The sequence below is a fragment of the Ambystoma mexicanum genome, chromosome 2q, assembly GCF_040938575.1.
Source record: "Ambystoma mexicanum isolate Mex_15411 chromosome 2q, UKY_AmexF1_1, whole genome shotgun sequence".
Classification (NCBI taxonomy): domain Eukaryota; kingdom Metazoa; phylum Chordata; class Amphibia; order Caudata; family Ambystomatidae; genus Ambystoma; species Ambystoma mexicanum.
The window spans coordinates 1391675048-1391687246 of NC_090924.1; the positions used below are offsets into that span (position 1 = coordinate 1391675048).

A 12199-nucleotide genomic window follows, 5' to 3' on the forward strand; every position below is an offset into this window, starting at 1 on the left:
AACCATCAGACACCTGCTGCTGGACTGTTTAGGATTCGAAAAAGAAAGAGCAATCCACATGTTACACCTATTCGAGGGCATCTCTGAATATAACGAAGAGTTCTGGTGGAACCGTTTAATGGAGGGAGAGAGAAGACACGAGACCATCGCGGTGACCCAATTTTTGCAGAACACTGACCTAACAAAGGCATAGACGTGATTGTCAGTATGTCTGTTAGTTCCTTTTCAACTTTATCCACTACGCTCTCTCTGTCTTCATTGTGATCCTTGTGACATATAAGTATAGACATGCTCATGAAAGATGTAAGATTCTTTTTGTAAAAAAAGTGAAAACATTTTAATTAAAAAAAATAAAAAAATAAAGACATTGGGTAAAATCAAACAATACATACATTGGGTCTCTATCACACCATTAGATCCCTGACAGAGATGCTCCCATCACATACCCTTGTATGAACGTTTCTCGTGTGCTAAATAGATAACTTGTCTTGTCACTAGTCTCTCTTGTGACAGAACACTTTTAACTTTGATAAATACATAACATTAATGATCACAGGTATTCCCTGGGAACAAACATTTTCTCATGTGCCAAATAAATAACTCTTCCTGTCACTAATCTCTCTTGTAACAGAACACGTTTACCTTAGATAAATACATATCATTACTGATCACAGGTGTCCCATGGGGGAAACGTTTCCTCATGTGCTGAATAAATAACCTTTCTTGTCACTAGTCTCTCTTGTGACAGAACACTTTTACCTTTGATAAATACATAACATTACTGATCACATGGATTCCCGGGGAGCAAACGTTTTCTCATGTGCCAAATAAATAACTCTTGCTGTCACTAGTCTCCCTTGTGACAGACCACGTTTACCTTTGATAAATACATAACATTACTGATCACAGGTGTCCCCCCTGGTAATGAACACTTCCCCATGTTCCAAACAACCAACTTAGTCTGTCACTGATCTCTCTCGTGCCAGAACGCTTCCACCCTTGGTAAATATTTAACACTTCTGGTCACGGGCATCACCTGAGAGAGAACGCTTCCCCATGTGCCAAACAAGCAACTTAGTCCGTCACTGATCCCTCTCGTGTCAGACGGTGGCAGCTAAAAACAGACAGAATACGCCACATGACCGAATGGGTTGAGGCGAGATTCTGGAAACACGGAAAGAGGAGGAAAACAAAACTCTATCTCTGCGCCACCATGAGGGGAACACCTCTATGAGTACTCAAGTACTTTTGGCCAAACAAACAAAATACCTGGCCCGCGGGTAAAACCATGCTGTCGCATGTGGGGCTGGATATCCTAATTGCCCTTTGGTTCTCTCTTACCTGAACAGCCCCGGCTGGCATGTCAGCACAGTAATGCCTGTGCCTATTCTGGCTTGCTCTCTTCCTCAGTCCCGGGTGGGGAAGAGGGAGAGCAGCCAACCCACCAATAGGCGGGCGGCCTACGGTGCCCTCTGGAGAAGTCTGGGCTTCCACCTGGTTTCTCCTCTCTCTCAGCTCTCTCGCTGCGATCCTCCTTCGGGCTGATTTGCCCAAACGGTGCTACCATTTTCGCTCACCAGCAGGGGAGCTCCCTCAGCACCAGAGGTGAAATCACCTCATACGTAGCCCCGCTCCCCCTCCTGGTGGAGCCAACGTTAACAGGGTCCCGTAATTTATGTGCCCAAAACCACAACTGTGGGGAGGGTGCCCAATACAAAGAAAGGACTATGAAATCACACAGCCTGCCCCTGAACATGGCGTTGAGCCCTTTTTATGCTTAAACCTCAAAGGAACTGGGGTTTACAAATACAAATTGTAAAAATAACCTATTTTCCTATTGTATGTCCGGCTATTAAGAAAACGTACGCACCTTTTAGATTTAAAAATGTTAACAAAACCTATCCTGTATAGAAGAATGTCAATATGACGCATTTTACTGTTTCATATATATGATTAGTGTGGTCTTGGGCTTGTGTCTTGCCTTACAGCCACATGTTCGAATACTTGCGGTGGTGGTGCTTCAAGTGTGTGCAACAAATTGGTATTTTTTTATTTATTCACAAAAAGCACATGGTGACGGCGTCCGCGCCCTCAAAAAATTAGGCGGATGGGGTCCACTCACAGGGGCCCTTGACCTGTGCCCTGATTAGCACGCATTCACGCCCAGCTAGTCTGTGCCTGTAGAGGTGGTTCAAGTGTGGTCCATCCCTCGTCTGGGTTAAAGAAATGTGCACCCTACCAGGCCAGGGCAAGAAACACCAGGGCTACACACTGGCACCTTTCTCACAAGTGCCGCCGCAGCAGCCAGCCTCCTGTCGCCGAATGTGGCAACAGCAGCAACATGGACTAGGGCACACTAGTGTGGCCCACACACTGTTTTCAGGAAGGAATTGCTTGCCATCCTTTTCTAGCGCAATTATGGCCAGACTGCTGCTGAACATAATTAAGATTAGCAACAGTCTGGTCCACAGTTCGCCTGACTCCTCCTTTAAAGACAGCCACGTGGGATGGCGTTAGGATGGGCTCGTCATACTTTGAGCCTGCCACTAATGCACAGGAAACCAGGGGCCCAATTCAGGATACACACACACACACACTTCGCCACCACTCTGAACATATTCATCAACACTTTGTCTACACTAAGTAAGGGAAAGGCAGCCCGCTGTGGGCACAGTGCCTGCCAACACCCTGAACATACGAAGCACGCCTCCGTAAATACATTCGGAAACCAAGTGCCCCCTCACCAAATGCCATATGTCTGCAATAGCGTTTTCCACATGACTGCTTTTGCCAGCTGATTACCAGAACTAAAAACCAAGTGCCCCCTCACCAAATGGCATATGTCGGCAATAGCGTTTTCCACATGACTGCTTTTGCCAGCTGAATACTAGAACTAAAAACACAATGAGCAATTCTACAAATATGAAACACGCTTTCAATCGAAGGCCATGGTTAAATACACAACACGTATCAGCCACTTGGGCAAGCCCAATACACGAGCGTGATAAAGTAACAGATATCATTTTAAAAATGCTACATTCTCTGAACAAACACATGCTGCCAAAACGTGATGTTCATACAGCATCCCACCACAAGGTAGTGTGGCCAGCCCTGAATTACATGCATTCAAAGTGAGCCCAGCGGCAACTAGAGGAGTGGAAGGGTTTTAGGACATGCCTCCTTACACCAAAAATAAAAGCTTTACACACCTCTGAAAAACTACGATCAATAAATAGACATCAGTCTGCAGACAACCAGCCCTGTGACAAAAGGGCCAGGGATAACCAACCTTACCGTGCTGCTTGCACCATACTGCAATGCCACCCTCCCGCTTGCCATCTAGGTCTCACACACACATTGCCCTATTCCTCACACCTGCATAGGTTATCATGGAGCCAGTCGTACAAGCCACTGGGACAACCTGACAAGACCTGCAGAGGACACTCAACCATTGAAACAATCATTCAGCTCTGCCATTATAGCCAAGACACCATTGGAGTTAGCCTTTACCAGCTGCACAGCACTGCCAACCAGCAATGGGTTCTGTACATAAACAAGCCCCTGCTTGCATACCCACGCTTGACCGCTGGTGTAGATCCACCTGTGAACTCTGGCTGTAGACAGTGAACCTGCCCAATAGGGCAATGTGCAGAGAATAGAGATTCCTCCAGGCAGACAGCAGCCACTATACCCGCTCCCAAGCTAGAGACCATTCTAGGCACTGCGACAATTGGCCCCGCTGATAAAAGTTTAGGGCAGAGGTCTGCAACCTGCAACCCAGTCCCAGTCACAATCCTACCATGGACTCCTAGCTCAGTTGATAATAGGCAGCAAAGGGTGGAAGCCGGAACTGGGAGGAGAGAGATGGTAACTACAAACAACTCAGCTGTACCAGACTCACTACAGACTGGGCCTCACAGGAGGCATCCCAAAAAGGTACCTCTCTTCATAGGTAACCTATCCAAGGCATCACGCCAGTTACGCGCAGAAATGTTACAGAACCACCACCTCTGCATTTCTGTCCACTGCTTTGGATCCCTTTCAATAGTCCATTTAAACCTTTTTCTAGCTACTCCTTACCGAAGCTCAATCCTCCATTGCCCCCAGTCAAGGCAGTCAAGAGAGTCCGAAACAGCATGTAAGTAAGTCCAGCAAGGGGACTCTGCCATCGCTCTTAACACTGTTCCACTACCGCCTGATTTCACGGCAGCCGCAGTGCAAACGTGGCATCTGACACTACAGTCGCCGTCTCAGTGGCCACATCTTCATCTCAGTGGCTGCGTCCACCACAGCTCCATGCCATAAACACTCCAAGCACGCACCACGCAAGTCACTGCCCTCCACTATCACCTGCCAGAAGCAGAGTCCCGCCTTCGCGTGACTCGTCCTCCTCAGACATGCTCTGGGCCATGCAAACAGATGGCTGCACACCATTAGTTTCAAAATTCACATGTGATTTAGTGACCATCGATGTTTTTGAAGAATATATTTTACATTTCTTTTCCTCAAGTCAAATTTTTCTTGAAAAGCTTTAGAAATGATTTTTCATCTGTATGGGTATGCCACAGAGTACCATTAATCAGCAGCTATGATGTTAGAAAAATGAAAAGTGAGAAACAAGCAGGACAAATAAAAACAGACGTGAATGTAGAGCGCCCCACATAGTAACTTAGGTTTGATTACATAATTCTCCTTCAAATCAGCAACTTATTAATAAACTCGGCTAGAATAAGACAGGCAGGTCTAGATTTAAAGTTGGGAATGCAGCTATGTGTACATAAAGTTGGGAATCCCAAGTATTCTGATAATCGGAATACAAGGCCATGTATTTGGAAGAGAGGCAACTTGAGTAACAATTGCTCTTTCTTGCCAATAGGTCCAACTGTGGATGAAAAGATACACATAATTGTCCTTTTGATGAACTGGGAGGGACCACATTACCGGAGCTTGCTTTGGCTTCCAGTTGCCACCAGCATTCCATTTAAAGCAGCCTTCATGGTCCACCATGCCACCTTAGGCAAAATCAGTGTGTTTATAATAGACAAATGTCTGACATATTGGCCCAGCCTGAAGCTCCCTCAAGCCAGACCTAAGACAGCAATGAGGGAAACAAACTATTTCCCTTTAAGGGAACGAAGTTTCAATATTCTGAAAAGACGACCAATGGGATAGATACATGTACCGCTCTGGAAAAACCGCCATAGGAATAATTGATACAAGTTTATGGGATTTCCACAAACACGTTATTGCAAGTTTGTAACTAATTAAAGTGTTAGAAACCGATGTGCGTCCCCCACACAAGGTTTAAAGTAAATGTCGACTTGGTGTCTGAGACTCACTTCTGGAATCATGGTGATGGGCTGTCGTTCTACAAGGCCTGTCACACAAGACACTAGGACCAAACTAGTTGTCCTTATTTAATCTCGCTGTCCTTCTTCCTTGGGTCACGGTTGTCTCTTCTGATCTGTACCCGAGATCAGTACCATAATACCGATTTGGTGATTGTGCGCGTTATAACCTGTGGTACGTACATACACTCTCAGAACCTATTACCTCCCTGTCAGGTATCACTGAAATAAACAGTGCAAGGGTGTTGTCTCTGGCCAAAATAACATCATCTCCCGGAGCAACATCAGCTAAGGAAAATGAATAAGAAAATATCAAGCAGTAAGAACGACAATGACAACTGGCCTGAAAGACACGAGGTAGTGGAAAGGAGGAGCTCAATCAGGACCTGAATTTAAGAACAAAAGTGGATGAGCACACAGACCAAGACCAAACCAGACAGTTGTCAGGTGCTACATTAGATTAGATTACTGTGCCCAGGGACACATGCTCCCCCATACAGTAATGCATTTTTAAGTGCACGATTACACCTGCAACTTCTCTGGAGTGATCCCAAACATAATGGGCCAGTCTGACAAAGGACGGATGGAAGTTAAAGTACAACCAGGAAGGACCTTTATGAAGTTAGATATTTTGGTCTAAATCTGAAATTGACAATGTACTGGTGTCATGATATCAGTTATATACAAGACATTGATGGCGATGAACACAAGAGACACCACTCTGACACTACTTGCCAAACTGTCACTCATTTAAAGTATGCAATGCAACCTGAGTGAGACAGTCCTACTATGAATGCAGCACAGCCTCACTTTCTATTAGTACCCGGCAAGGTTGGAGGGGCTGTTTGGCAGCCTCCCAGCCAATGAGGAGCTCGGAACGGGGGCATAATCCTGTCACTCCAAGCCTCCGCAGGGCTGGTGGTCGCCATCTTCCCCGGCAGGGAGCCAGGTATGTGCTCGCTTCCATCCCTCCCCCATCCACAGATTTCCTTTCCTTCCTTACCCCATCCTCCCACTTACCTTCTTCTTGAATCCTTTTCGGGAGCGTACGCGCTGAAAACAATTCTGTCCCCAACGCACCCTCTCCCGATCTGCAACATGCCGCCAGGGAAAGGAAGAAGGGACTATGTGTAGTCCCTTCTTCCTTTTCATGGTGGCCATTTTTCCTGCTTACATTTTTCCCCTGTTTTCTTCAGGAGAAGGGACTACATGTAGTCCCTTCTCCCTTTCCATGGTGGCCATTTTGTTTGTTTACTTTTTTAGAAAACTATTTTTAATGTCTGCCATGGAAAGGGAGAACGGACTCCCTTCCCCCTTCCTTGGCGGGCATTTATTTTGTTGTCTCTTGCGAAACGCCGGAGCGGTTATGCCTTGGGGCCTGCGTTAAGGCCCTCGCTACGCTCTGGCCTGAAACTGGCCCCGGGGTAGTACCTGAAGCGGTAATGCCCCCAATGCTCGGGGCTTATTCCTTAAATATTACACTTCTGTCCTAAACAAGTTATGGAGTAAACAACCTTCTGACCTTGCACTCTGCAGCTTCATCGCCAGGGATGGAAGTTTTTGAAGGGGTCGGGGGAAGGAGCAAGACTACTCCCTCACACAAACATGGGCCTTTAATTTTCTCTTGAAAAGAGGTGAATAGAGCACTAAACGTGGGCCTTGGCTTTGCCAACCGTTCTGCTATCCTTGCTACAACTTGGTACTATCGTATTACAGAATCTTGCGCTGGTGCAAGTGCAATTTCGCAAATGATTACCAATGGGCAAGAATTGCCTTACTGCAAAAAATAGATTGCTTCAATATATTTTTGCACTGGGGCAAAGTTTGCACTACTGCAAATAACGTTCCATATAGCAGGACGATATGGAGGGACTAGAAGAAAGAGGCATTAGGAAGAGTGGCAAGGATGATGACAAGAAAGAGGAACAGGGACTAGAAAGGGTAAGCAGGGACGAGGAACTAGGAAGAGGAAGCAGCACTAAGACTGAGGCTGAGACTGAATCACAAGCATCCATTGGTTTCTTTTATTTACTCGTGTGTGGGCTAAGAAGTCCCATGTCCTCGTCCTCATCCCACATCCCTAATCCTTCATTCTAGTCCCTCGTCATAGTCCCTTGTCTTGCTGATAATAAGTCTCTCACTCACAATCTTTCAGTCAGTCACAATCTCTCAGTTATCTACCAGCTGTAATGCATCATCTATATTTCAGAACGTGTCCCTCTTCACATGTGATTAGTCTTTCTCTTGGTGTTTCTTGCTTGCTTTCCATAACTCTCATTTATCCTCTCTCACTGGGGGGCGCGCAAGAAATGGAGAAGTAAGAATTAAATGCTGAATGGAGAGTTTGTAACAGGGTTGGACACTCAAAACATAATATGTCGAGGAATCTACAAACTTTTCACACTGCAATGCTGAAACGCAACTAAGTGAAGGAATCGATTTTGACACATCGATTTCTTCAAAGACCGATTTAGAAAGACCAGTCTTTAGAAAGACTGCTCCGAGACCGCTCTGAGCAGTCTTTCTAAACTGAACTGTCAGCCCCTGCAACACACACAAGTACATGCAGGCGCTGACAGACACGGCAGAGGCGGAAGAGAGAAGTTGATGGGGCCCGGGTATTTGTGATGTTTTTGTGAGTGCTGTGTGTGTGTCTGGGCGGATCTGTGTGTGTCTGTGTCCGAGTGTGAGTTTAAGATTTGGGGAGGGCCGCGGTTAACTGCACGCGTGTGCATGTTACAATATCTGTAAGTGTGTGTGTGGTGGTAGGTGGGATGGGAGAAAGGCTTTTGGTGTAGAAGGGGGCAGAGAGTGTGGGAAAGGGAGATTGGGGGGTAAAACCCCCGAATGACAGAAAACTCACCGATGGGGGAGGGAAGGAAGTGGGGGGGAAGGGGGACTGGTTTGGGGATCATGCAATTTGATAATTTGGCATATTGAGGGCCGCACAAAAACGACACAAGTAAATCCGTCTTTTTTTGTGTTTGTTCTTCAATATGCTGAACTATCACATAGAACCGCTGCAACAGCCATTCCCTAAGCATGCTTATTCATCTGCCTGTGATAGTTCCACATTTTACAACTGTGGCATTTGATTGATTGCAGAGCTTGCAGTATACTTGGAATTTAATCTCTATTATGTGTCAAATTTGCAAGCAAGCACTAAATAGAGTAGGGGCTTCTGTTATCCTCCAGTAAATGGTGAGGCATGAATGCTACTCAAATGTTGCCATATGATCTTCTCCCAATCATATCTTCCTTACATCAGTTATAACTAGCATGTTTATATGGATGTTGATACTGTCTTTTAAGGGCATGTACGGTAAACTAGTACTGGGATTTGGTGCCACACAATAGCTGGCAGCAAGAAATAGATGTTAAACAGTGCATGCCTTCGTACACATCGCCTCACAATCACATATGTATGCATTGTACTCGGGAGCAGTAGAGTCCTACTTTTTTGACCAGTAAAAAGCAGATTATTAGGGTTTATACCATTTTGTTTGATATCGTTTATGGCCACAGGTAAGTGGGGCTTGCATGTGTGTTTTAACACTACTGATGATGCCATGCCGGACGGCACAGGGATGAAAAGCAATTTATGGGCCTTCGTAGCTGGCTGTTTAAGTTGCAAGCTTAGTGCCTTAGCTGTTGATGTAAAATATTAGAAGTGTATTTGTTCAGACAGCAGAGGCAAACAGCTCACGTAATAAGGCCAAGTGGGGACCAGCCCTTCATCTTGCAAATTCTTTATGGGGCAAACACAAATTCAAGTTGACAAATTTAAAATACAAAGGGCAACCTTGTTACATAAGAAGCCAAGGTTCTATGTGATCTGCTAGACAGCTTTTCATCACATTTTTTTACTGGTATATTTTGAACAAATATAAGCCGGGGAGACCCTCTGCAACCCCCATCCTTAACCCCCCCCCTACATTCATTATTAGCCTAAACCCAGCCGCCACATATAGTTGAGGCAAACTCCGTAAAAAAACTATGATGAATTGTACTGCGCTGAAATCTCCTGCAGCAAAAACTCGCTATCCCAGGAGCCAACACATAGGGGCCATAAACACCTGACTCACCTAGTGCATGACTACAGCTGCGACATGGCTCTGTGAGACTGATGACGATCTGCTGCAGATCCACCCGGGGAGGTGTCGAAGGAGGGTTGGGGTTCTTCCAGCCATTGCATTTACAGGATTCTTCAGCCTGAAATAAAATAAGAAACATATGTGAATGCAATAAACAGAGCTTCACAACACACTATTTACAAAACCGAGACATGCATGTACATGATAACGTGATTCACATTTAAAATATCTTTAGTCTGAGAAATATCCTCAGCACAGGTGAATGAGTACAAGGCTAAACCGTTTTTCTAAATAATATGAAGGTCAGGCGAGTGGGTAGGAGTGGGAAATCAGGTTGTACATAGTGGTAGGTGGGTCCCAAAAAGGGGAAAGAGATAATAAAAAAGGACATTGCCATAGTCGATCAAATTCGGTCAGTCTAATTGACAAAAAAGTGCTTTTTAAAAAAAAAAATATGATCCCATGGAAACTATGGGAAACATAGGTAAAAAATGGGGGGGAATCCATTTTTTTCACTTTTACTGATGATTCACAGTGTCCTTGCTCTAAAACGGAAAAAAACGGGACTGACATCAAAGCCTAGCATTGAATTATCCAGTCTCGAGGTGACAGCCGAACATTGACATGGACATGTGGGGCCAGCGATGCAACACAGGAGCACAGACTGCACTGTACTTTATCAGTCCTGTCCCGTAAAATGTAAGAGTATAGCAATTATTGAAACTGACAAACTATTTAGTAAAAGTTCTAAGATGTGCTTTTCAGCACAAAATACATGCCAACACAGTGAAGAACTACAGCGTGATTTGACTGATTAATGAACTATGCAACTTGATAGCTCCACGCAGAAATGCACTAAATAACTCTATGCCTGCATGCAAAAGTAACACAAAGATCCCCTTGAAAACTAGAGGTCATGTGTTTGATTACATTGATAACGGTACCATGTGATGTAACCACTTGAACCCGATTGCCACACATGCAATATTGAAGCGATAAGGCTCCCTGGTGGCTATATGTGTATTCACATCTTTTTAATCCCTGGTGGCTATATGTGTATTCACATCTTTTTAATCCCTGGTGGCTATGTGTGTATTCACATCTCTTTAATTCAAACAGCAACCACACAATTGCTCATGCCCACCTCAGCCTATTCACTGAATGGGGCAACCAACATGTCCAAGGACAAGTCTATTAAAAACTCGGTGAAAAGGATTGTTAGTGACTGACAAGGCTTAATATGATCAAAGCGTGTGCGTCTGCTGGTATTTGCTGTCACGTGCATGGAGGGCAAGGCCTAGCAAGTAGGAATATACTGCTCCTTTGGAAGAGGATTTTACTGATTTGTATAAGGTTTGTCTGAAGCTATATGGTGGAAAATGCGAGCATAGTGAGCATGCACTGAGTCGACCGCATGCCAGTTGCCCCCAGACATTCAAGCTACCCCTCACCCAAAAAGCTCAGTGAGGACAAAAACATCTAACGTTGCATTGCATTTGGAGCGAGAACCCCACATTAGAAGTGGGGCTGGACTAACTGTCGCTTTTGCAGTGGTAAAGTTCAGCGGCCTCAGGCCAGCGTGTAGAAAAGCATAAACTCAAGGATTTCCATCCCTTTTTTAAAACTTTTTCTTCCTTTGTTATCCTATTGGTGGCAAGCAGGAAATCAGCAAAGATTGCAGGGACTAAAAAGCCTCGGAGTCTCAAGTTTGGCTTCTCAAAGCAAGAGGAGGTGCTTATTTGTGGCCCTATTGCCCTGACACAGAATGCTGTTATGGTCCTTTAGCATCAGTGCTGCATGTCTTAAGCCAGTGCACAGACCTATCTTTTACACCCCAGGACAGATGAGACTTGTGGTGATGCTAATGAGATCCAGTGAAACCCTTGTCAGTCTCAATGATAATTGGAGCACCTTTGCAGGTGGTGGGGAAGGGGGCTGCATTGTTAGAAATGCTGCTGTGAACCACATGGAAGACACTAGCATGAGCCTTTTCTCTAACTTCTAAGAGAGTCACAGCAGGTTTAGAACATGGTGCATTGTGTTCTATGTGATGTCATAGAACTATGATAGCTGTGTTATTGTTTGTGTTCTATGTTATGTCAGTTGGAGAAGTTACAAGGAGGAAGGGAGCCTCTGCATTGCTGGGGGTCTTTTCCTTATCAATTATCTCAATAAACCTTATAATTGATCTTACCTGTCTTCCCCGGCGTCTTCATAACAATGGCGACGAGGATGGGATGGTGCTGAAGACACGGAAGGCAGGAGACCCCCAGCAACATCATCGTTGGTGCGCTCCGCTTTGCCCCGGCGTTGAAGCGTTGGCCTGAGCTGAGAAAAGCGGCCCCACCGCGGCTAATACGGCTGCCCCTGTGCCGACCTCCGCGGGCTGCTCCGCCACTGCCTGGCGTCGAGTGGCCTGAAGAACGCAGCAGCAGCATCCTGATATTCCCTCCGTTGGAGCTGCAGCGACCGTTTCGGGCGAGAAGAAGTGTGCATCTCTCCAGGGTGAGCGGCGATCCTCACCCGTGCCTTCGCGGGCTGCTCCGCCTCATCCCGGCGTCGAGCGGCCTGTTGTGAGGAAGTTTCCACTCCGGTACCACGGACTACGCGGCGAGCCTGATTCATCGCTCAGCAGGCTGCTCCGCTTTCTCACAGCGTCGAGCGGCCGTTGGATCATCTTTGAAGCCATCTGCATCTCTCAAGTAAGTGTGTGCCCGCGCCCCAACCAGGTTCATCTGCAGTCGCATAAGTGTGTCC

The 12199-nt window shown here is 45.8% G+C and overlaps 1 protein-coding gene across 6 annotated transcripts in view; it reads right to left on the minus strand.

Moving 5' to 3' along the window:
- Nucleotides 1–12199, minus strand: part of KAT2B (lysine acetyltransferase 2B) — a 942804-nt gene that overhangs the window by 623359 nt on the left and 307246 nt on the right. For all 6 annotated transcript variants that reach the window (XM_069648872.1, XM_069648870.1, XM_069648875.1 and 3 more), the window contains exon 2: nucleotides 9434–9560. In XM_069648872.1, coding sequence (XP_069504973.1) covers nucleotides 9434–9560 — 127 coding nt within the window. The remainder of the gene's footprint in view (nucleotides 1–9433; nucleotides 9561–12199) is intronic.